This window comes from Pleurodeles waltl, chromosome 10 (assembly GCF_031143425.1).
Source record: "Pleurodeles waltl isolate 20211129_DDA chromosome 10, aPleWal1.hap1.20221129, whole genome shotgun sequence".
Lineage (NCBI taxonomy): Eukaryota > Metazoa > Chordata > Amphibia > Caudata > Salamandridae > Pleurodeles > Pleurodeles waltl.
In genome coordinates this window covers 80,042,861-80,069,679 of record NC_090449.1, presented here as the reverse complement: position 1 = coordinate 80,069,679, position 26,819 = coordinate 80,042,861, and the positions used below count along the sequence as shown (strand labels likewise).

General features: G+C 42.7%; 1 protein-coding gene across 1 annotated transcript in view; it reads left to right on the top strand.

Annotated features, from left to right (window-relative positions):
- Positions 1-13,621, top strand: part of CIAO3 (cytosolic iron-sulfur assembly component 3) — a 124,239-nt gene extending 110,618 nt beyond the window's left edge. The window contains exons 9-11 of the mRNA XM_069209807.1: positions 1,228-1,365; positions 12,063-12,220; positions 12,565-13,621. Coding sequence (XP_069065908.1) covers positions 1,228-1,365; positions 12,063-12,220; positions 12,565-12,791 — 523 coding nt within the window. The 3' untranslated portion in view covers positions 12,792-13,621. The remainder of the gene's footprint in view (positions 1-1,227; positions 1,366-12,062; positions 12,221-12,564) is intronic.
- The last annotated feature ends 13,198 nt before the right edge of the window (positions 13,622-26,819 follow it).

Genomic DNA, 26,819 nt, shown 5'->3' with positions numbered 1-26,819 from the left:
TGAGAGAGAGTGAGAGAGAGTGAGAGAGAGTGAGAGAGTGTGAGTGAGAGAGTGTGAGTGAGAGAGTGTGAGTGAGTGAGAGTGAGTGTGAGTGAGTGAGTGAGAGTGAGTGAGTGAGTGAGTGAGTGAGTGAGTGAGTGAGAGTGAGTGAGAGTGAGTGAGAGTGAGTGAGAGTGAGTGAGAGAGTGAGTGTGAGTGAGTGTGAGAGTGAGAGTGTGAGAGAGTGTGAGTGAGTGTGAGAGAGTGAGTGTGAGAGAGTGTGAGTGAGAGAGTGTGAGTGAGAGAGTGTGAGTGAGAGAGTGTGAGTGAGAGAGTGTGAGAGTGTGAGAGAGAGAACGAGAGAGAGAACGAGAGAGAGAACGAGAGAGAGAACGAGAGCGCGCGCAAGAGAGGGTGCATGTGCGCGCGCAGGAGAGGGTGCGCTTTCCCAAGAGACTTAAAACCATTATTTCGGTATGATCACAGAGGGGAAGAGATGGCATGTGCTGGGGTTGGCGCGAGGGCATACACATTTAAACAGTGTCCTGATTGGGACGGGTGTGAAAGCTGCAAACCTGAAATATTGTCGGTGTGCTTTTATATATTTGGGAAAGCAGTGTGTCTGGTTCCATTAGGTTGGCTGAACACATTAAGGCTCTTATGTAAATTGGTGAGTTCCTCTGTGAAAAGGTAACGGATGGCTGGTATGTACACACCAAATAAATCGGGGATCTTTTACGGCCACTATGCATCCCGCTGGGGGCGCTCTTGATGTCTTCAGTCTCCCCTGGTACCAATAAAATTTTACTATCGCATATGTCCCTGCACTACTTGTGCTGGGCATGGGTGGAAGCCACATCATCCATTTCTCCGATGTGGACCCTATAGCTCATTCTGTCCTGTGTTTAATTAAATACCATTTGTTAAAAAATGTCATGACTTAAACCATATATGCAGATACATAGAGTGTAGTATGATGTAGATTACAATTGTTGAGGGAGGGAAGGAGCATCATTACCTATCCAAGGCTCTATGTATATCTTCTGCCACCCTCTCATGCACTGCTTATGACCTCACATATTACGTCACTCAGGAAGTGTTAAATCACATCATTTATGGTATATCACTATTGACCTCTCCAGTGACACAGGCCCGGATTGTATCAGACACATTGTTTTTAGTAAAGTGACAGAAGGCAAACTTTACCAACAAAACTATTCCATTTATAATTATTTTCATTTGCTGTAGGTTCAGCAACCTGTTTGAAGAAGAGCTTTTAAGCCATTCCGGCGGAGGATCCGGTGGATATTTAGAGCACATCTATAGGCATGCTGCCAGAGAATTGTTTGGAATTGAAGTTACAGAAGTCACATACAAACCTTTAAAGTAAGGCCAATGAACTACAGTTAATTTGTTTTATTTATTTTGAGCTTAATAATTTATGACCTGTTAACCCCACAAGGCTTTGTATAGGGTCTTGAGCTTGTAACTAATCCCGTTAAGATCCACCAGGCTCCATCCATTTTTCACTTTGCAAGATCCTGAAAAAAGTATCTGCAACCACAGAATAACCATCTAGATTCCTGATCTCTCTGGAAGAGTTCTCTCTCCCATCCCATTCCATGTGCCTTCTTCCAGCAACTCCCTAGCACCCTTCACTTTTCCGCCACTCACCTTGCTGCCCCGACCCTCATCTTAAGCTGTGCCGGGCTGTCCTCGTGAGCCACACTCCAGTGCCTCTTCTGCTCTCAGCCCAAAAAATACCCTACCCTTGATTTCTGTGCCCGAAATTCATCTCCTCTCCCTTCTTCCACACTGCGTTTGTAACACCTCCAATGTTTATAGCTTGCTAGTGCTTTATAGCCGAGTATGCGCTGCACAAATCACTGATCAGTATATCATATTTATGTCTCCTTTAGCACAATACATTGACCCGATGAGCACGGTTTAACATTTTAGGAAATTAACAGTTTGGTCACGATACTTGCACTGTCACTCATTCAACTAACTCCTACAACGATGAGACAATGAAATTGGTGTAACCAGTCGCACACACCTGATTCAGTCTGATTTACCCCTCTGCTTTCAGACAATCTACCTTTCTCCTTTTAGTTCTCTGCTTCTTACAGCCATCCTGCTATTAAAGCTTTTAAAAATCACATAACATTATCAAACTATCACAATAATTCCTTAAAAAAGGCAAACATGGTCTACACCCGTTTGTGCCTGATATCAGCACTACATACAATTAAATGAGAAATGTGTGTTTCAAACATGTCGAAATTTTGATGTATTGTTTCCTTAGTATTGATAAATGACAAGTTTACAGATGTAGGCAACTGTAATTTAGTAAGATTTGTTTTAAGAAGTTAAGCCTTTTCCAAACAGCATAAGAGAGGACTTTGTGCATGGTTAACCATTCAACTCATTCTAGTTCGTGAGGACAGGCCCAAAAAAGACTGACTTGAGAATGGCTTGTTTGTATGTCCTTAAGCTCCAAATATCGTGGTTGCCGATGTCTCTGTATGTTCCAGAGTTGTTTCACTTACCTACTTATAGCAGTCATTGCCAGGAAAGTCGAGTCTCTTGCCTGCTCTTACTTAGCATTGTTATGTTTCTCATATTTATGAGCTACTTCAGGTGCTTAACTTGAGCTTCTTCCCTGGGCGCTGGACTGGATCTGTATTGTTAATTTATTTTTTATTTTTAGCAATTCAGAGTCATAAGTGCCAAGTGATGCTGTATGGTGTCAGAAGTCCTATTTCATGGCCTTGCAAAAAGTAACATACTGGTACTTAAATGATTCCTTACAAAGAGGTAATATTATTTTTCCAGCATTGGATCTTTCAAAGATTCACAAGATCGAGGTATTCCATGGCGTCAGGTTTGTATTTCAATACAGCAATTGACATTAAAAAATGGAAAAATGTATATGGACCATGTAAGGAAATGCCTCCTTGGCATGGTTACCCCCTGACTTTTTGCCTTTGCTGATGCTATGTTTTGAATTGAAAGTGTGCTGAGGCCTGCTAACCAGGCCCCAGCACCAGTGTTCTTCCCCTAACCTGTACTTTTGATTCCACAATTGGCACACCCTGGCATCCAGATAAGTCCCTTGTAAGTGGTACCCCTGGTACCAAGGGCCCTGATGCCAAGGAAGGTCTCTAAGGGCTGCAGCATGTCTTATGCCACCCTGGAGACCCCTCACTCAGCACAGACACACTGCTTGCCAGCTTGTGTGTGCTGGTGAGAACAAAACGAGTAAGTCGACATGGCACTCCCCTCAGGGTGCCATGCCAGCCTCTCACTGCCTATGCAGGTATAGATAAGTCACCCCTCTAGTAGGCCTTACAGCCCTAAGGCAGGGTGCACTATACCATAGGTGAGGGCACCAGTGCATGAGCACTGTGCCCCTACAGTGTCTAAGCAATACCTTAGACATTGTAAGTGCAGGGTAGCCATAAGAGTATATGGTCTGGGAGTCTGTTTTACACGAACTCCACAGCACCATAATGGCTACACTGAAAACTGGGAAGTTTGGTATCAAACTTCTCAGCACAATAAATGCACACTGATGCCAGTGTACATTTTATTGTAAACTACACCCCAGAGGGCACCTTAGAGGGCCCCCTGAAACCTTAACCAACTATCTGTGTAGGCTGACTGGTTCCAGCAGCCTGCCACACTAGAGACATGTTGCTGGCCCCATGGGGAGAGTGCCTTTGTCACTCTGAGGCCAGTAACAAAGCCTGCACTGGGTGGAGATGCTAACACCTCCCCCAGGCAGGAGCTGTAACACCTGGCGGTGAGCCTCAAAGGCTCACCCCTTTGTCACAGCACCGCAGGACACTCCAGCTAGTGGAGTTGCCCGCCCCCTCCGGCCACGGCCCCCACTTTTGGCGGCAAGGCCGGGGGAAACAAAGAAAACAACAAGGAGGAGTCACTGGCCAGTCAGGACAGCCCCTAAGGTGTCCTGAGCTGAGGTGACTCTAACTTTTAGAAATCCTCCATCTTGCAGATGGAGGATCCCCCCAATAGGATTAGGGATGTGACCCCCTCCCCTTGGGAGGAGGCACAAAGAGGGTGTACCCACCCTCAGGGCTAGTAGCCATTGGCTACTAACCCCCCAAACCTAAACACGCCCTTAAATTTAGTATTTAAGGGCTTCCCTGAACCTAAAGATTTAGATTCCTGCAACTTACCTGAAGAAGAAGGACTGCTGAGCTGAAAAACCCCTGCAGAGGAAGAACAGAAGACACCAACTGCTTTGGCTCCAGACTTACCGGCCTGTCTCCTGCCTTCCAAAGAAACCTGCTCCAGCGACGCTTTCCAAGGGACCAGCGACCTCTGAATCCTCTGAGGACTGCCCCGCTTCAAGAAAGACTAGAAACTCCTGAGGACAGCGGCACTGCTCCAAAAGAACTGCAACTTTGTTTCAAGTAGCAGATTTAAAGACCCCTGCAACTCCCCGCAAGAAGCGTGAGACTTGCAACACTGCACCCGGCGACCCCGACTCGACTGGTGGAGAAACAACGCTTCAGGGAGGACCCTCCGGCGACTCTACGACTGTGAGTAACCAAAGTTGTCCCCCCTGAGCCCCCACAGCGACGCCTGCAGAGGGAATCCCGAGGCTCCCCCTGACCGCGACTGCCTGAAACTCCATTTCCCGACGGCTGGAAAAGACCCTGCACCCGCAGCCCCCAGCACCTAAAGAAACGGAACTCCTGTGCAGGAGTGACCCCCAGGAGGCCATCTCCCTTGCCTAGGTGGTGGCTACCCCGAGGAGCCCCCCCCTTGCCTGCCTGCAACGCTGAAGAGATCCCTTGATCTCTCATAGGAAACCATTACAAACCCGACGTGTGTTTGCACACTGCACCCGGCCGCCCCCGCGCTGCTGAGGGTGTACTTTTTGTGCTGACCTGTGTCCCCCCCGGTGCCCTACAAAACCCCCCTGGTCTGCCCTCCGAAGACGCGGGTACTTACCTGCTGGCAGACTGGAACCGGGGCACCCCCTTCTCTCCATTGAAGCCTATGTGTTTTGGGCACCTCTTTGACCTTTGCACCTGACCGGCCCTGAGCTGCTGGTGTGATAACTTTGGGGTTGCTCTGAACCCCCAACGGTGGGCTACCTTGGACCAAAAACTGAAACCTGTAAGTGACTTACTTACCTGTTAAAACTAACATTACTTTACCTCCCCCAGGAACTGTGAAAATTGCACTGTGTCCACTTTTAAAACAGCTTATTGTGTTTTATGAAAAAAGTATACATGCTAATGTAATGATTCACAGTTCCTAAAGTACTTACCTGCAATACCTTTCAAATGAGATATTACATGTAGAATTTGAACCTGTGGTTCTTAAAATAAACTAAGTAAAGATATTTTTCTAAAACAAAACCTATTGGCTGGATTTGTCTCTGAGTGTGTATTCCTCATTTATTGCCTGTGTGTATGTACAACAAATGCTTAACACTACTCCTTGGATAAGCCTACTGCTCGACCACACTACCACAAAATAGAGCATTAGTATTATCTCTTTTTGCCACTATCTTACCTCTAAGGGGAACCCTTGGACTCTGTGCATACTATTCCTTACTTTGAAATAGTGCATACAGAGCCAACTTCCTACAGACCACCAGTAGCCCAACCACCTTATTTTATGACCTGAAGTTTTATCAGTCAGGTGACGAGACCCAGAGTTCCAACCCTCCTCAGACACGCCAGATGTCAGATTTTCTATGCATGGTATCCGGCAACAATGCATTTTGTGAGCTGTACTCATTTTTTACTCAGATTGACCTTTGATCTTTAGTCTCTGGAAAGGCCTCCATCTCACTTCTGATACAGAAAAAAGGCAATGTCTGATCCTCTCTGTACTTAAAAGTTGAGGTGAAAGTTTTGATTTGGCTTGACAACCAGGTCTGAAGCTTTTCTTCCAAGAAGTCTCTTCAAACCATGAACCGTGTGTGGGGGATCTTTTCTGAAGACCCCCAACACTCACACACGTGTATTTTGTCCCCCACAATCCTGGAAATACCTAGCAAATGTGACACCTTTGGGGCAATCAGTAATAAAACCCTATAAGACGAAGGGTTGGCTGGTGCAGTTTCTAAGTGCTGGATTTAATTTCCTGGAAAGTCATTGAAGAGGAGGCTGCAAAAGCAAGGAAGTGCACATTGGGGATGGCCTGCACAAAAGATCTTCTGGCAGGTGCTTCCAACAGGGCTTGTGGAAGTCCAGTCAAGGAGATTCCCTGTGCCTGCTTTGAAGGTACAGATTTCTGGTCTTGGTGAGATTACAGCAGAGGAATCGACAGTCAAGGCACTTTCATAAAGCCCATCAGCACTAGTTAAATCTCTAATAGCAAGGGCAAGATGTGTCAATGATTGCACCAGTGAATGTTATTTCAATACTGTTGACAATGAAACTGTTAATGAAGACAGTGTTAATGACTACCATCACATCAATGAGGGCCGGCATGCCAGTGACGCTGAAGATCTAGGCATTGAGTAGAATCCCTTAGATGAGTAAGAGACCGTTATTTACAAAGAGTAAGGTACTGTCTTCGATGAAGACAGTCATTGAAACCACAACATCTTCCAACTGTAAGTTCAAAGGCAGTCTGTGTCCTTGCAACTACTGCATCAACTCCAATACCATTGATAAATTCATTGTCTACTTCACATGTAACACATAATGGATTTAGCAGTACACAACACACCGGCTCCTTCCACACTTCCACTTTTTCAGGTTGTAATACAAAATGTCTAGAGCCACCTGCACAGCTTTTGGTTGATTCTTCGATGGTGAAGTCAGTAAACATTATATGTATGCAAATGATGACATGCTTGAAGCTGCCTCCCACACAGAAGGATCTCGTAACCCTAATATCCATTAAGAAGATGCAAATGGCTACCAAGAATCATCAAATGATGAGATGGAAATGCTATCAGATCCAGATGCATAAATGTTTCGGGTACCCGTGACTTTAAAGAAACTGCTTGAAGATGTAAATGGAGGAGTTCTATGTAATACCGCCTTCATGCCCTGCTCCTTCCTCCGAGGAACATCAGTGACAGAACCTCAAGTGTCGCCAGTACCTCTTTTGCCTCCTCAAAAAACTCCTCCTGAAGAATTTGTGACTCCATCTTCTGGATTGCCCAGACATATTTTGGACCAAAACACCCCCTCAAATGCTGGTGACCATGGCAATACTGATGATGGCAACTCGGACCAACAAGACTGTTATGGCTGAGCAACCCAGCCCCTCTCAGAGACTTGCCACCAGATTATGTTCGACATGTAGGTTGAGAGGGTGACACAAAACTTCATCTTGCCTGTTGTGTACAGCTGAATCAATAAGGGCTATCCTATTATTTGATTATACCTAGGAGGCGGGCCTATCATTTATAAGGAACTTTAGTTGGCGCAGCAGGTGACCGTTCAAATCTATATTTTATAGTTATGGGTCATCAGATTAGTGTTGAGAGTCCTTCTTCCTTTTGCCGGAGAGACTTGTTCAATTTCTCACAGACCATACAACTGCTGTTTCAAGGTGGAGTAGGTTTGTATTAACTTTGACACAAAACATCTACATTTGGCCATAGATTTACATTGTTCTGTTAGCAGCTCATCTAGTGGCTGAAGGAGAACACCACAGCGGACTTTCTCGGAAGCCTCTACTCAGAAAACCAAGAAAGGCAACTGCACCAAATGGTGGCAGTAATGTTCCTTCACATGTAAAGGTGTCTTGAGGTGAATCTTTTTGGCCCCAAGAAGAGTGAGCTGTGTCACAAGATCTGCTCCCAAGTGTTCCATCTAGGTGATACTGGGATAAACTCTCTCCCTGAGTTGCATGTTCCAGCTGCAATGCACATTTCCTCCTGCATCACAAATGCAAAGGGTGAAACACCAACAACAAACCCATATGTTACTTCTGCGTCATCCCTAACTGCTGCTCCTCATTTGTGATGATCCATGGCCGCTTTCTCTGACAAAACTATGTTCTAACTCAAGACAGGGGAATGTTGGCCTACCATAGCCTTTATGCCCGGAACTGGGGAGACTATCCCTCTCTTGTTTCAAGCTTCCTTCTCAGCTGTTCAAAGTCCAGCTTGCAACAAGCAATCAGTCATCTAGAGTGGTCTTTCCGCTCTACATCTCCATGACACTCCTCCTCACAGATTTAACCTTCTAAATTATCTGCTAGTAGCACAATCACTGTAATGCATTAAAAACACAGGATGCATTTTTATGCACACGTGTGCCATTACGATTGTCCCGGACAGCATTACGTTTGTGTTCCCCACTCTGATTTACTGGTTGTCTAATTACAGATGCGTGTTCGTTTATGCATGGTTCATAATGCCTTAACAGTCTTGCTTGTATATTTCCAACCTATTCTTGGATAAAAAAAAAAACTTTCCCTAGAGGCTACTTAAGTTCAGATTTCATTGCACACTAAGGGGGTCACTCCGACCGCCAGGGGTAATGCGGCGTCCATACCGCCAACAGGCTGGCGGTATGGAGACCCGTATTACGACCGCGGGGGTTTCCCGCTGTTATATCCCCGGCGGTGATTATGAATCCCCTACCGGCAGCCTGTTTCTGGCGGTTTGCACCGCCAGGAAGAGGCTGGCGGTAAGGGGAGTCCTGGGGCCCCCTAACAGGGCCCCGTGCAGCTTTTCACTGTCTGCATAGCAGACTGTGAAAAGCGCGACGGGTGCTACTGCACCCGTCGCACGGCCGCAACACCGCCGGCTCCTATGTTGCGGCCGCATCCCCGCTGGGCCGGCGGGCGTAAACTAGGTTTGCGCCAGCCGGCCCAGCGGGGATGTTGTAATGGGGTCCGCGGGAGTGCGGCCGCATTGGCGGCCGCACGGTGGTTACCGCTTGCCGCCCGCCAAGCTTGTAATGACCCCCTTAATGTGTGAGACACTACCTGCCAAGCTATAATCCCTTATGGACGGTCATTTATAATTCAGTTTATTCTGCAGAATACTCAGTTTCATATGGCGAACCATGAACGCATGCACCTGCTTCGATTGACCATTTGAATGGAATGTTCCCTCTGGAAGCCTTCTTCCAAGTCTGACTAAAAGCCTTGCATTCAGCCCGGGGTTTGCTACTGGAGCTTTTGACCAGAGACTTAATTGCTATCATTTTAATTTACAAAAGAAGAAACTCGTATGCGAGAAAAAAAACATACTCCAGGGGCGAGGAAATCACTTGTTTAGCTTTGTGTCCCATGTAGGCTATAGAAGATCTAGTTGGTTGATTCTCCAAACGGACACCCTGCCACAGGAATAAATTCCACGTCCTGGTCCTCCACTAAAAACTAATTATGAGACCCTTTTAGACTCTTTAGTTTCTTTACTTGCTTTTTGTTTTGAGTCTTTTTTGCCAACCGAGATGGCGTGTTATGGGCAATATTTTTTTCTGAAGAGTGAGCTTATTTCAAAGCAAAGACAAACCACCTTTCTCTGTTAAAGGTTTTTTTCTGAAAATTACTGGTAAATCGCACATAGTGGCACATAGTTTGGATGCACATAATTCTCTACTGTCGTCATGCTGCTGTTGCACAGGCGCAAGTGAAAGGACTGCAATCATTGGTCCCATAGCTACGTTAAGAGTCAACGTGCCCACTGTTTTTTTGCCTCGTCCCATGCTTGATTCTGCTGGCCTCTTTCCGCAACTTTTTTTTTCTTTAACTAGTTGCCCCCTACCTCATGAAATAATCTTTCCAGCTCCTGGCACCGCCTAATTCTCACCCCAGCGGTGCAACAAGCTAGCAAGATTCTTTCAGGTAGAAATATAAGCTATCTGTCTTTCATTTAAAAAAATCAGAGGCAGTTCCTGATTGTAGGCCCATTACAGTCGGCCATATAGACACTACTTCTGCCCTCTTGGCCTTTCCGTCGGTGACGCTGGACTGTCTTGTGGTGATATTTATTTTAAAAAGTTAGGTCAGGCTCTCCTTTGGATCTGGTTCCCTCTCAAATTTTCACGAAAGACAGTGACCAAACCTTGCCAGTGCTTCTTGAATAATAAAACTTTCTCTAATCTGAGGAATTGTACCATCAACTTGGAAACATGCTATGGTGAAAGCTTTGCTGAAAAAAATTAATTTTGATCCCCTGGAAATTATAGACTGATTTCGATGATTCCGGAGATTAGCAAAAAGCTTGAATGGCATTTGAATAAGATACTGTCAGATTTCATAGAGAAAAACCGTATTCTCCAAACTACCCAGGCTCGGTTTAAACCCAAGCACGGCACAGAAACTGTGCTTCTGGCAGTGGTTGAAGAGACTAAAAGGCGTCTGGATCAAGGTGGCTCAGCTGCTATCATCTTCCTGGACCTCAGCACAGAGTTTGACACTTTCATTCATAATATTTTATTAACAGAATTCATAGCGCAGACATTTGGGGAAATGTCTTTGATTGGCTCAATTTGTTCCTCAAAGTTAGGACTTTTCAGGTATTTGAGGAAAATTGCAGCTCAGAATTTCTTTCACTGGACTGCAGAATACCACAAGGCTCTTCTTTAAGTCCTGCACTCTTTAATTTGTATATGCTGACACTGGCAAATATCGTCCTCCCCTTTTGGGATTTCCATAATAACATATGCAGACGATAACTTAGTGGTTTGTGCTATTGCTCATAACCATTACACTTTGCCCTCAACTCTTGGTCTGTCTCTGGAGAAAGTAGCCAGGTGGATGAATGACTTTCCTCAAACTAAATGATGACAAGATAGAACTTACAATTCTCAGTAATTCCTTGTATCTTTATATGAATCTTGGTTGGCTGAGCCGTCTGGGCACTCCATCCTTCTCACCCCTCCGAATCCGCAAGAAATCTATAAAACGCATGGGGTCTGGTTGGAAAGTTCTCGGACTATGTCCACTCGTGTCATTACGCTAGCAGCTACTTGCCATGTCCTCATTAGAATGCTTTGGAAAAATGTCCACTTCCTGCCTACCTCATCTAAAAGAATAGTGGTCCAGTCACTCGTTCTTTCCTGCATGGACTACGGTAACTCACTATATCTTGGAGTCCGTAAGGCAGTAAAAAAAAACTACAGGTAGTAGAGTACTCCACTGACAGAATTCATGACAACATTCCCAAACATGAGTCTGCATGGCAAGCCATAATTTCTCTTCATTGGCTACCGGTGAAGCAGCGGATTAAATTTAAAGCCATGACAAATATCCTGAGATCTCCCAACAATTGATTACTCTTTATCCCTCGAAGAATTCTCAGATCAACTCATGCCTCCCTGACTACGATATTGATCATCAAAAAAGTTGGAAGCGACCACCGCTTTTTTAGGTTCAATATTTCCAAACTCTGAAATTCATCACCTCTCCAACTACGATCAACTCTGGAGGAATTTCCTTTTCGTAAAAGGTTAAAAACCTGGCTGTTCAACAGCTGTCCATCCTAGTGCCCAAGGTTTGGCTCGTTCGGCACTGAACAGTGCTGGGAAGCCTAAGGGCAGCCATGTGCTCTACAAGTGACCTAGTATAGTACAGTATAGTATAGACTAGATTAGTTCACCTTGCCTTGTCCTTTCCCCTTTACATCCAGTCTTACTGAAAGTGAGAGAGGGGATGTCTGTCAGGTGAAAGGCATTCTCTTGTTTGTCGCTTGGCTGAAGGGGGTGTCTGCAGCCCGTGGTTTACAGTGCCTGTTAGATGGACTAGCGTTCTGGTGAATCAGAACGGTTTGCTGAGTGAACTGGATTGCCCTGTGAATGAAGGTGTAGACAGGTGCTATGGAGGTAATACTGTTCAGCACACCCAGGAGTAATCCCGCTGTTACCGGAGAGGCATATAGTGGCTGAAAGAATGCCTGTGATTGCTGCTCATTTGATGCTTCTGCTGTTTGGCACGTTTTTGGACTGTTTAGTTCACCCATCCGGGAATAAGGCCAGATGGTGGTATGTGATGTATTGGCAGTGCCTGATTACCTTTCATGGTGTTTAAGTGTCATGTATTTTGGAATTTCATTAATTTGCGCTAAGAAGAGCATTTTCATTCTGTCTTTTTACTGTTTTTTTTTGTTTGTTTTTTTTGTTCAGGAATAAGGATTTTCAGGAGGTGACCCTGGAGAAGGATGGTAAAATTTTATTGCAGTTTGCTTTAGCTTACGGCTTTCGAAACATTCAGAATTTGGTGCAGAAGCTAAAGCGAGGAAAATCCACATATCACTATGTGGAAGTCATGGCCTGTCCCTCAGGTACTGAAATTAGCATGAGTATACCTTTGCCTTCACTCATTGTGACAGCATTCCTGCATGAACAGAAAGTCATAACCCAGTTCAGTTGCATTTGCAATGTAAGTGTTGCCTTATCAAGAGGTGTAAGATATCTAGATTAATCACAGGGAGCTTGTCAAAAGCAGCGCTGTTCGATCTGTACGGTCTCTTCACTCAAGTATCCCTTTTTTTTGTATTTTCTGATCAATAGGAAACGTGGGACCTTTTTATAATCTAGGGGCAAATTACTAATTCACTTACATTAGAGGTATGATCTGGCCATTTGTATGTCACTAACAAAAACCTGATTTTCGTCTCTTGAACAGGTTGTCTAAATGGTGGTGGGCAAATCAGAGCTGAAGGAGATGCTAACAAGGATTTGCTGCAAAGAGTTGAGAAGTTGTACCACTCTTTGAGGACTGAGGATCCAGATAAAAATCACAGTGTTGCAGAGCTCTATCAGCGTTGGCTTGATGGGAAAGCTGAGAATGTGCTGCACACACAGTACCATGCGGTGGAAAAAATGAACACTGGGTTCAGCATCAAGTGGTGAAGACAGACTATCGTTTCAGATTCGCAGAGCAACGGAGGGAGAGATATTTGGACTCTGAGCGTTCAAGATTTACTACTATTGACAAATAAAGAGAAGTCAGTTCTCGGGGACCCAGTCGTGTGCACAGTTAGTGTTCAAGGTCTGGTTTGGTGTGGGGTCTTGCTGCCTTTTACTATTGGGGTGTTTGTTAAATATTGTCTAGCTCAGAAGTGTTTAACATTTACTTCGAGTTTGAAGATCCAGGTGATGCTAACTTGCTCCCTCTGGCCAATTTCCAGAGGTAAACAAAAAGTAATTTTGAAATATAGAAAAGAACCCTGATAAAGTGACCTTGCGCAACACCGAGGATTGATTGTGTCTCTCTTTGAGACAAGAATGAGGAACAAGGGATAAGCAATATGTACAAACTGTTGCACCTGTGCAGCAATAATAAATGTGCTGTGCGCTTCATATGCACAATTTGGTTTCCTGTGCTCTCACTTGAAGTTCCCCTCTCTTGCACTAAAAATATACCAAATTAATATATATATGTATATTTAGGTGAATAGTAATTGCTAAAACAAGGGCAATGGTGCTAATTGCTTTTAGCAGGAACTACCACTACAGACTGTGCCTTTAGGAAAATACCTCCTGTCTTTAAAACATCTGTGCAAAGAAGAATAAAAGGGCCTTTCTACTACATGCTTGACACCTTGTCCAGTTGTCTAATGCACTGCCCCATTTGTCTGTAAGACTAAATGTTTATTTGAACGAACAAGGATGCAAGCTGCAAAGCGCACAAGTTGTACAGTACTTATCGAAAATATTAAATACACTGCTTTGTTTTTTAATTGTGGATAATGACTTTATTAATCATGCTTGTGCTGTGATCAATTGTATTTTACTGTTTCTCTTATCTGGCTCCCCTGTATTTCAAAACTGCAGGGTGGTGTTGAAGTAATCTGGAAACAGAGTAATAATAAATGTCTTTTGGATAGAAATTATGATGCATTTCACAGATTAGGTGGTTGACTGATTTTACATTTGGATATGGCAACTAAACAACTGTGTTTAACATTGGGCTGTGATAGGGAGGTAGTGGGGTGAGGGGAGATAGGCTATGGGGGAGGGTTCTATGCACAGAAGAAATGGTTACTTTTATTATAGTCTTGGTCCTACATCAGAGGCATCTTCATTCAAGTCATAAACGTAAGAATTAATTCCCCTCAGCATTCCAGACCCCCACAACACTATCATATAATTTAATAATTTGTGATGGGGTGAAGCATCCACCTTGACCAATATTGGGAATCATCCACAAAAAGACAATTAAAGTAACATTTTCTGATTTATTTATTTTTTATGTTGTTTATTTCTTTTTTTTTAGACTGTAGAATATATAAATTAGCTTTATATGAAAACTGCATTGCAGTACCTATAAGATAACGTGCAGCTCTACATATCTAAAGAGGAAAAGAGCAGCCTCAATGAGTTTACGTTAGAAGTGTTTGAAAATGTACCCTGCTCTTTCAAGAGTCTAGAACTCCATATCTTAAGATGCCTTCTGCTTGCAGGTGCCTTGCAGAGTAATTGTTTTAGATGAGTAAATGAGGATGAATCCAGAGTAAATTCTCAAACTATTTCATGGTGTATGGCCCAGACAAATTCGGAGAGGAGAGTGAGTTCTTTGACTTTAGTGAATGGTGTCTGTGATGCAGAACCAATATTACAAGATAGTAACTTTTTCTGCATTCTAGAATCTTCATTGATATTCATAATCATTAGAATAGAGTAGCAACAGGGACGTAGCTTGGTCTGTAAGTTGGAGGGGGAAGAGCTTCAGATATCCCAACAATCGTGCTAGTTAAAATACATTATATGAGAAATGGGGAAGGAGAGGAGGAGTAGGAAGGGAGAGGCGTGCAGATAGTGAGGGGACTTCAAACTCAATATTTTGTAGAATACCCTTGGGGGGGGGGGGGTAGGTTCAGGGGGAGGTGGTGGTGGCGGTCCTGGTCCCAAGTGAAAACTGTGAAACACCTCACCATAAGTAATTTGACCAACACTATAGTCAGTTCTTCTTTCAGAAGCAAGGCAGCAGTGTCTTACAAACACGTGGACCGACTTCCAAATGATCTCTTTGCAGATGTCTGTTAATGGAATATTTTCAGCCACACTATTGTGGCTGCTCATCCACTAGTGCAATGAGCCCTGCGTTACACTGGCAGCAGTTTATTGGCTCAGTGATAACAAATGGAAATAGGAGACACAATTCAGTGAGAGATGGATTGTTTAAAAGAGGCAAGACCTGTGAGTATGAGGCCATAATTGGTAAGCAATTGCTTAGATTTACTTAGCTCTTCCATCATGTCTGAGAAGAAGCGTAGCACCCTCCTGCCATCGATTGAATTGAAGGGTCATTCAGCTGTAGTCGAAAATTGAAGGGGTGTTCAAGAAAACTGGTATAGTAATGGCTTTGGAAAGAAGTATGGATGGGTTCTCATAATTATCGTTTTAGAACAGAAAAATTGTATTGTGCTGCACTGCCTAAAGAGCATGAGCCCTCACTAATGCTTTGCAATGAAGTGACAGCAACCAAAAAGCTTTCTTCCGTGACAAACGATGCATCAAAGCAGTGTCGAGAGGCTCAAATGGTGGACCTGTATGTTTTGGTACAACAAAATTGAGTTACCGTAGATGAGATGGAGCTCTTCTCGAGGGGAAACTTTCTTTAGCATTTTTTTGAAGAAAAAAAAAAGTCCTTACTCATGGAAATCTTGAAAAAACATATCTAAGTGCCGTTTCTGTTAGTTGTAACAGTTGCAAGACAAACTGATTGAGGAGAATTCGAGCTTGGCTTGAGCCAGATGTGGCAAGTAGGGAAATACTGCTTCTTCTTGAAAAGTGATGGGATCATGACCTTTCAGTTGGCATCACAAACAAAATAAAATATCTTCTACTTGAAGGAAAGAGAGGCCTTGTGGATAGTTGTTTTCCCTCTTAATATGTCCATACATGATTTAGGAGAATTCATGTGTCCATTCTCTGCCAAATTCAATGATATGCTAGATGGAACAATTGACTTGGCAATCTGTTCAGGATATTTAGTTTGCATAGTCACAAACAAAATAAAATATCTTCTACTTGAAGGAAAGAGAGGCCTTGTACACTTTCTGCAATCGGGAACGGCCGTTACTCTGTCTGCCGTATTATTTCATGAGATTGAATAGTTTTAAAACTTTTATCCTGCAAAACAGTATTTTTAATCATTTTGTTGTGGGCGATTAGTTTGGGGGCAAACTACACGTTGATTTTAGCCAAAAGGACTTGGTTTTTATTTCGGTCCTTAGGGGTGCTGTTTCAATTATATATTGTTTTTTGGTTTTATTCTATCTTTTGTTTTGCACCGGTGCCTGGTTTTAGGGGCTCCCGGTTGCATTTCTTTTTAACTTTCTGGACGGCAGCCATTACGGTGCCATTTTTCAGCAGCCATCTTGGTTGACGGTCTAGTGGTTGGCCCTGGAGCCAGGTCGGGCCTCCCGCATTCTTTTTTTAAACGCGGGCGGCCGCCGGCCACGCAGCGGGCGCACCTAAGGCAAGCCCGTCTGCGCCCGTCCGCGCCCTGATGTGCCCAGGGCCCAGAGATGCTGCTCGTTTTTCTTCAAACAGTTTAAGCTATTCCACATCCCATCTTCATGCTCTTAGAAACACCCAGATATGCTCTACTCCCATAGGTCCTATCCAGTTGTTTGCATGTCCCCCTTGTCCTAGCTGCTCTTGGTCGCCTACTATCGCCTCGCCCTTTAATACCTCCTCTCGTCAATCAGGCAAGTTATTACTGCTGAACTGCCGTTCTCTATCGGCACACTTCTTACATATTCACACGCTCCTTGAAGAGTTACTACCAGATGCCTGGTTTCTTACTGAAACCTGGCTGAATGAAGATTCCTCAGTGGATATCTGCAGTACCCTACCTCCTAACTACTCTATAGTCCATTTAGACAGACCTCAGATGAGAGGCGGTGGCATAGCCATCATCCACAAAAATACAACTAAATGTTCGACACTGCCTCTGGAGATCCCAGAATGTGAAAGTATGTTATTTTCTTTATACCGGTCTTCCACTTTCACTCTCTCAGGAATCCTTCTCTATCGCCCCCCGGGCCCCTGTGGAGCCTTTTTGGAAGTCATTCCGGATGTAGTAGCCAGTTATATTGGGAAGGCTTCTAATTTAACTGTCCTTGGCGATTTTAACATCCATTTAGATAATCCAAACTGTTCATCGGCGAAATCACTATTAGCCTCTTTTACCTCAATGGACATGGACCACTTTGCTATTGGCCCAACTCATTTGAAAGGTCATACTTTAGACCTTATTTTCAGTAATATCCCCAATCTCACCTTTTCATCTTCTCTACCTTTACTCTGGACGGATCACTATTTATTGTCACTTACCTTCCCCTATGATGCTCCTAGAGAGACGCAGCCCAGGTCCACCACAATGGGTCGTGCTTGGTCTAAGCTGGTACCTAGCACCTAGCACCTGGCATACGGCACTTCGCGCCTCCCCCTTAGCTAGTGACTATGCCTCCACTAATTCAGTGGACTTGTTCGACGGCTAGATCTCGAACTCTTTGAATTCAATTTTACTGTGTAAACTGAGAGAAAAAAAACCTGCCCATAAGTCTAATCCTTGGTTTTCATCCTCTCTATTAGAACTCAGAAAGAACTGTAAAAAATTGGAGAGAATATGGAGGAAAGATTATAATCCTTCTGCTAAAGAATCCTATAGATTATCTATTAGATCTTATCATCATAATATTAAGGCAATACAGACTCTATATTACAGCAGTAGAATAGAGAATTCTTCAGCTTCTCAGAAAGAAATCTTTCAGATTTTTAAGGAGCTCACTATAACCCCTATGCCGCCCTCCCCGGTTGACGCTTCCACTATACATAGTAATGTATTAGCAGCTCACTTTCAGGACAAGATCAACAAGATATACTCCAGTTTTCCCTCATCTCCCTCTCAGAAGAAACTCATGGGGCAGGAGACGAATCCTCCTACCGATATGATCCAGCTAACTAATTTTTCTCCCCTCACAGACACTCTAACTCAGAACTTTCTTTCCAATATCAAATCGGGTTCCCCCTTGGACCCTGCCCCCCTTCTATTCTTCTGAAGGCGGCAGATATTGTTGTTGCTCCTTTGACAGAAATACCTAATAATTCCTTGTCCTCCGGTATTTTTCCCAGCTCCCTTAAACATGCGATTATAAAACCCCTTTTAAAAAAACCTAAGCTTGATCCCTCTGCTCTGGATAACTATCGACCTATTGCCCTCCTTCCTATTTTAGCAAACATTTTGGAGAAGCATGTAAACCTGCAACTGACCAGGTATCTTGAGAGCCACGATCATTTACACCCTTCTCAAATGGGTTTCAGAGCTCACCACAGCACGGAATCAGCACTCCTTACTGTAACTGAATCGGCTCGGCAACTTCTAGATCAAGGTGGTCATGTCGCTATTATCCTTCTTGATCTTAGTGCAGCCTTTGACACTGTTGATCATATCCTCCTCCTTGACAGACTTTCCAAGATAGGGCTAGGAGGCTTAGCCCTCGCTTGGCTCTCTCTTTCCTTACGGGAAGATCCTTTCAGGTCTTGGATCGTTCTTTTCTGTCTGACGTCAGGCCTCTAACCTGTGGAGTCCCGCAGGGCTCATCTCTGAGCCCTACTTTGTTTAACATCTATTTATCATCCTTGGCCACAGTAGTCGCTCCTTATAACCTTTTGATGGTCACTTATGCTGATGACACGCAATTGGTGGTATTCCCTCTCAAGTAGTAGGGACTCTTCCTCTGCCAACCTGGCCAACTGTATGAAAGATATTGGGGACTGGATGACCCTATCTAAACTTAAATTTAATGACAGCAAATCAGAGGTAATGATTGTAGGCAATGGCACCCCTGCCGTCCCTTTGGCAATGCATTCGGAGGCTTTTAACAGTCTCCCCTCTCCAATAACTCAGGTAAGAAGCCTAGGCTTCTTGCTTGATTCACGTTTAACAATGGAGTTGCAAGCTAAAAGAATCTCCTCGATCTGTTTCGGCTTAATTAGAAGTCTCAGGAAGATTCTTAATCTTCTGCTGTTTACTGCCAGAAGAATTCTTGTACAAGCCTTAGTTCTCTCTCGCCTGGATTATGGGAACTCCCTATACCTTAGTTCCCCAGACTATGTAATAAAGAGGCTGCAGGTTACGCAGAACGCTGCAGCCAGACTTCTTATGAATACCCCTAGGCATCTTTCCGCTAAACAGGCGCTTGCAGCTCTTCACTGGCTCCCGATTAAAGAGCGCATTCAGTTTAAATCCTTGTGCTTTGTTCACAGAGCCATACACAATAAGGGCCCCCTTTCTCTTAGAAAACGGATCTCTCTCTATGCTCCCCCTAGACTCCTTAGATCTTGTTCTTCTCGACAGGTCTATATCCCCTCTGTCAAGAGATCATGGGGCGGCAACTCGTTCTCCATCAGGGCTGCACGGCTCTGGAATGCTCTGCCCTTTGAATGACATCATGAATCCTCAGAACTTCTCTTCAGGAAGAAGCTGAAAACCATCCTCTTCCGCAGTTAATCTGCCTCCTTTCGGCTCCTCCGTGATGCATTGTGTACTGTAGCGCTGGGATGCCTTCGGGTAGCTATGCACGTTACTAATTCATAAACTCAAACTCATAACAACCTCTTGAGCCTTTATACTGATATCTGGAGAGGATTGGGAAACCACCACCTGGGACACTCTGAGATGATCAGGATCAATGTTACTTTAGTGTCGTAGTGTTAGGATGGCTGCAGTCATCGCAGAATTGGTGTAAAAGCTTACTGCACTATTCTGACCAGCTTATCAAATAGGCATTGCATGGAAACCCTTGATTCCTACGGCAGGAGTGCAAATTGGTCTTGGCATTTATTTATTTTTAGGAACAAGGCAAAGAGCTCTATTGTTGGATGGCCCATTCTGCAAAAATGTCTTGAAGAATGCCATTGTTTAAAACCCACCTGTGTTTTACTAGTGGAAGCTGCCGAGGAATGTGGTTGCTAATTTTGCTTTCCTGGCTGAGGAACAGTCTCTGAATGCCAGACCTGTGGCTAGGGACCATGACCAGATTTGCTGAGCAGGCAAGGACAAGGATCTTAAACTTTTTCCTCCTTATTTTATTTAAGTAATGCCTGATAGAAATCTTGTCTGTCTAAATAAGAATCTTGTCTATAATCTTCGCAGGTACGTAACTCCCCACTCTAATTTGGACACAATAAAAGAGGAGCGGCAGCAGGCGATTGTGATGGGTGAATAAATCTATTTGCTAGATACTCTTGGAGCTATTTGCCCAGGTTATCTAGGTCGGATTTAGAGTTGTCACAAACATAACGGATCTCCCAACCACTGTATTACAAGTGCATTACGTACTATGACACTTGTAGCTTGATGCACAGGATATCCATCACGTTTGAGACCTTACTCTGGCTCTGTATACTGCATCTATACTATTAAGTCATTCAAAGTCTTTAGCAGAAACTGGCATTTCACAGACAATACATAACTTAAGTTGAGTCAGTCTTTCTTTATTCGGTAAAAAAAACATAAAAGACAAAGCAGCAATAAAATTATAAAAACTGTTATAAACACAAAACATTTCATATACAGACAGACAAAGGTGATAGTCACTTCCCTGCCAAGCCTCTGAGTTTCACAGTAGCAGAGATTAACTTGTTAATAATCAGACCTATATTTTCAGGCTGCAAATGCTGAAGATAAAACAAGGTGGGCCTGCACCTCCTAATATTCAAACGTTTTAACTATGGTATTAAAAACGTTTTCCTGGGTTCAGGGTATAAAGTGAAAAAAAGAGAACGTGCAACATGAACTGAGGGGTGTGGGAATCGCAGAAGGGTGGACTCAGAATACATATTACTTGGATAAGATACTAAAAAAATGAGCAATGCCAAACCTAAATCTCACCATGTAGAACCTTTAAGGCTCCAGTGGGTACAGCAGGTACAGCTCAATAGTATCTGTAGTAACAAGGGGAAGATACTCCTCTACTCTCCTCTTGCCTTCCATTGCAGACACTCTGCATGCTGCAAATAGACCAAGTAGGTCTTGTTTCAACTGGCGTCTAGAAACTGAGGCCAAATTTAGGGGTGAATCAAAACAATCTGCACATTTTACAAGGAGTCCTTTCGCATATCTGATCTGTGGGATCCTTTGAGCATTCTCTAATAGCAGGCAATCTTAAACTATCTCCCGTTTGAGAGAAGTCTCCTCTTTGGTCCAAACAGAGTGCCATAGCAGAAAAGGGACTGGCCCTATGCGAACCTCCAAAGGACAAATACCCAGCTTTGTCTGACCTGGCATAACCTGGCAGGGGCTGAGAGAAGCCTTCTCAGAAAAACATTTTCTTTTATTTGTAGTTTTGAGACCTCCCTATAACCCCACACACCAGCCCCATAGATACCTGTAGAGTGGCACCGTGACTCATGGATAGCAGTCAAGGAATCCAAGGGTCTGGACCCTAGATTTTTAGAGGGCCTCCATGGTTTGTACAAAACATAGGCAGCTAATATTGATAAGATGAGACCAGGTGCTTTTTCTATCAAAAGGGAGGCCCAAATATGTAAATGTACGTACCTCTAATAGTTTTTCACCCTGATTAGAGTAATTTAAGTTCAGTAGAATGAGTCGTAAAATCATAAACTGAGCAAGAAGCAAGGAGACAAAAGTGGCCATTGGGAAGCAGTTTTTCCCCAGGTAAGCAGTCTGATGTACTAGATTTCAAATATGCCTGCCACATTTTAGTTCATGTTTTTTTCTAATTTAGGATGTGACTGTCGCTATATGGATACAATTGTGATTTAGGGAAGATACACCAAATATAATTTCAGCTTCTATCCTAGAACATTACTTAAATCTGCATTTGATATTAATTATGTGAAATCAATATTCAAAGTAAAAATATTCAGAATGACTATATGTAGGAAACCGTAAATGTACCTCAATCCTATGTCCATCTACCTTACTTGGTCCCCGTGATGAAACTTATCCTACTGTGACAACAAGTAATGCATACTGTGTTGATATTACTCACACTGAGCTGATGCATTTGCAGACATCAAAGTCTTTGATGATGGTCCACACAAATGGAAATGATACAGATTTTGCTTTTCTTCCCTTATGAGATTCCTCTTGGATCTCCCTTTGTGAGAGTCCACAAGGTATGCATGTACAGTACCTGAAATCAAAGAAGAGGAAAGGAATTGGAACGGGCAAAACGTCTGTGCAGTTTTTATTCTCCCTACACTGCTTAACAAAAAATGAAAAAGACGGTTATGAGGTCTAAAATATTCTATTATGACGTATATTATGAGATTACACATGTATTTATACTTCTAAGGCTTTCATATAAAAAAAGGATAAAATCCTTATTCTTGTAAACAATGACTTCTCCAGTAAATAAAAAGATTTAGAAAAATGCCAATTTGTTACAGATACTCAAATTAATTTGTTTGCTTTTCTAGGGCATAAGAGATCCTACTAATAGTTTCACAAAAATATTAAATAGGAGTATATAAGCTATAATAGTATCAAAAGAAACCGAGGAAAACAAAGAGAATGAACCAACTCAACCAATTAGATTGTTAATGATCATTCTTTATTTTTTTAAATAGTTATGATAAATACATGATCAGATTCTCAGATTTCTAATTGTTGCACTGATACACGCTTCTTAAGAATCATTACCTAAGTCACCATTATGAGCATTTAAAAATAAAGTAAAATTACACTAGAAAAAAGGTGGAATCACATCAGGCAATCAAGATTTTGCCTCAAAATGTACCAAAATATTTCTTGCTAGGATAATTGTTTCATATTAGCCCCCAAAATGTTGTACTTACATTTGGTTGATTTTATTTTATATAACTACAATCCCAGGGATTCCATGGAGACAGCTGAAGTTATTTAAACCCTTTCAACTTTGTTATGACAAAAATAATAATGATTATCTATTACTCTGGTTTTGGGCCTTTTCTAATTTATGATACATTGTTTATCTTTATATTTTTTGTTTTCTGCTATTTCATCTCTCTTGCCGCAGTAGTTTTCGGTTTTATTTGTGGTATCTACTGCATGTGTCCAATCCCCTTCGGGAAACTAGGCAAAGGTTGGCCAACCTTTATTTATTTATTTTTTTTTTTTTTTGGTGAGAGGTGGGAATTCAGGAACCATGTGGGACTTCCCGTGGGGCTTGTCACGGGCCTATAAACCTATGCAGGCCCCATCAGTTCACAACCCCTTGCAGGGTTTCGCTGACCTTAGATTATAGTTGGGTTCGCAAGCCCTGCAATAAAAGTAACATTTATTTTTAGCATTGGCTAAAGTGTGAGTCCCTTTGGGCCTCCCTTCACCCACCAGCAATGGGGCTAGAAGATGCTCCCCCTGCCACCTTGTGGCTTTTCATTTTTATTTCTCAACGCTTTGAGAACGAGACCTGTAATTGCATCCACATTACCTTCAAATTGCAGCCAGCCAAACAGAGTGCTTTGGGTCCACGGACCTCAAATGGATAACTGGAGAAAAAGCTCCTTTATACAATTAAATGTTTTTTTTTGTTTTTTTTTTAATTAGGTTTGTGGATTGTCTGTGTATCCAGGACCAAGGGCATTCACAGGTTAAATGTCTAGATAGCTTGAACTCTTCACCTCATTCAAGCCCACTCAAAAAAGTTATTGAAACACAAGTTTCTCAAAAACTATTGAACAAAATGACACCAAACTAAGCAAATGTTTTTCCTAAATTAAAGTTCTAGTTTCATGCCAAGTTTTAATGTAATTCTGTTTCATCTTTTTTTTTCTATATAATAGAGGAAAGATCCTCGGGAATCTACATGTAAAAGACTTATGACCGTTTTTTTTTTTAATGATCTGTGTGAAACTTGTATCCTGGTTTTTTTTGGAGCTAGCAGCAGCCAAAAGAGATTGTAAAGCCATATGACATTAGTGGATATTGGAGTTTAATAACATGCACAAAGAAATATGTCAATCTGAACTAAAAACAATTCTGTAGAAAGGCTAAGAGGTCATATTTTTCTGACGCTATCCCTGCTGATGAAAATCCTTCTAGAGAAGTCTTTACATTTTAAACGGTCTTTGGCCCTTCTAGGCACAGACGTATTGCTCATAGCTCATCAAATTATGTGAATTAATGTATAACAATTTTGAGGAGAAAATAGTGTTTTTTTGATACAGATTGAAGAGTCTGTGGAAGTGGAGAGGGATTGTCTAGCTTCCTTTTCTTCCCTCTAAAGCAGTTCCTCTACATAAGCAAATTCTTTCCACTACAGCAAGCTCACCTTTGGATCCTTGCATCAACTATATTTTCTATCGGGCCCTGGAGTATTTTGCTCTTCAGCTCAGCAGTTAGTGCAATGCATTGTTGGATCAGGCAATCATTTCTGAATTCTGGAAAGAAACACGAGTAATTGCTCTGTTAAAGAAATCTACATCAGACTCTCAAAAGATGAGCAAATATCGTCCCATTTTCTTATAATTTTTTCCAGCAAAAGTTCTGGAAAATTATGGTAACATCCATCGCTCTCTGCTTTTTTTGAGGCTCATAACAACTTGAAATTCTTAAGTGGGCTCGCCACTGCTTCATAATACGGAGACCACCCTACTTGTGATTTCTGATGATATTCAAATGCTGTTTGATGAGACTAGTAGTCCAACCCTTGTTTTACTTGGCGCAGCCGTCAATATAATCTCCTATGCTGTCCTCTATCAAAGACTTTGATCTTTTGGTGTTACAAAGACATCATTAAAATGGTTAGCTTATTTTCTGATTGACAGGACATAAACTGTGGTTAGCTCCTTTCTGTTCTCAATCTAGATAACTGCCTTGTGTGGTTCAACAAGAATCAGCAGAGGTGAGAGGTGGGAATTCAGGAACCATGTGGGGCTTCCCGTGGGGCTTGTCACGGGCCTATAAACCTATGCAGGCCCCATCAGTTCACAACCCCTTGCAGGGTTTCGCTGATCTTAGATTATAGTTGGGTTCGCAAGCCCTGCAATAAAAGTAACATTTATTTTTAGCATTGGCTAAAGAGTGAGTCCCTTTGGGCCTCCCTTCACCCACCAGCAATGGGGCTAGAAGATACTCCCCCTGCCACCTTGTGGCTTTTCATTTTTATTTCTCAACGCTTGGAGAACAAGACCTGTCATTGCATCCACATTACCTCCAAATTGCAGCCAGCCAAACAGAGTGCTTTGGGTCCACGGACCTCAAATGGATAACTGGAGAAAAAGCTCCTTTATACAATTAAATGTTTTTTTTTTTTTTTTAAATTAGGTTTGTGGATTGTCTGTGTATCCAGGACCAAGGGCATTCACAGGTTAAATGTCTAGATAGCTTGAACTCTTCACCTCATTCAAGCCCACCCAAAAAAGTTATTGAAACACAAGTTTCTCAAAAACTATTGAACGAAATGACACCAAACTAAGCAAATGTTTTTCCTAAATTAAAGTTCTAGTTTAATGCCAAGTTTAATGTAATTCTGTTTCATCATTTTTTTTCTATATAATAGAGGAAAGATCCTCAGGAATCTACATGTAAAAGACTTATGACCGTTTTTTTTTTTTTTAATGATCTGTGCGAAACTTGTATCCTGGTTCTTTTTGGAGCTAGCAGCAGCCAAAAGAGATTGTAAAGCCATATGACAGTAGTGGATATTGGAGTATAATAACATGCACAAAGAAATATGTCAATCTGAACTAAAAACAATTCTGTAGAAAGGCTAAGAGGTCATATTTTTCTAACGCTATCCCTGCTGATGAAAATCCTTCTAGAGAAGTCTTTACATTTTAAACGGTCTTTGGCCCTTCTAGGCACAGACGTATTGCTCATAGCTCATCAAATTATGTGAATTAATGTATAACAATTTTGAGGAGAAAATAGTGTTTTTTTGATACAGATTGAAGAGTCTGTGGAAGTGGAGAGGGATTGTCTAGCTTCCTTTTCTTCCCTCTAAAGCAGTTCCTCTACATAAGCAAATTCTTTCCACTACAGCAAGCTCACCTTTGGATCCTTGCATCAACTATATTTTCTATCGGGCCCTGGAGTATTTTGCTCTTCAGCTCAGCAGTTAGTGCAATGCATTGTTGGATCAGGCAATCATTTCTGAATTCTGGAAAGAAACACGAGTAATTGCTCTGTTAAAGAAATCTACATCAGACTCTCAAAAGATGAGCAAATATCGTCCCATTTTCTTATAATTTTTTCCAGCAAAAGTTCTGGAAAATTATGGTAACATCCATCGCTCTCTGCTTTTTTTGAGGCTCATAACAACTTGAAATTCTTAAGTGGGCTCGCCACTGCTTCATAATACGGAGACCACCCTACTTGTGATTTCTGATGATATTCAAATGCTGTTTGATGAGACTAGTAGTCCAACCCTTGTTTTACTTGGCGCAGCCGTCAATATAATCTCCTATGCTGTCCTCTATCAAAGACTTTGATCTTTTGGTGTTACAAAGACATCATTAAAATGGTTAGCTTATTTTCTGATTGACAGGACATAAACTGTGGTTAGCTCCTTTCTGTTCTCAATCTAGATAACTGCCTTGGGGGGTTCAACAAGAATCAGCAATCAGCCTGAGATTATTCAACATGGGTTTGCTTCGCTTGACCTAACAGCTCCTCCGGGGCTTTATTTCCTCTTTAATGTCACATGCGGGGGAGCGTGTTTACAATGGCTTCTCAGTAGGAGCACCCCATCCAGAGCTCCGTCGCCAGAAGTGGCGAAAGAAGCGAATGCTGTGTCCCCTGGTGTGCCATGAGCCCCGTATTTACTCTGTTGGACTCTCTGCAGGTGAGAGAGACAATAATTTGCTGGGACACGACCCATATCGTGACCTGAACAATCGCGGTGGAGAGAGCTGCGGCCTAACAAGATGGCACCTGGGGCAGTCCCCAAGGCCAAACATTAACGCCAGTCACCT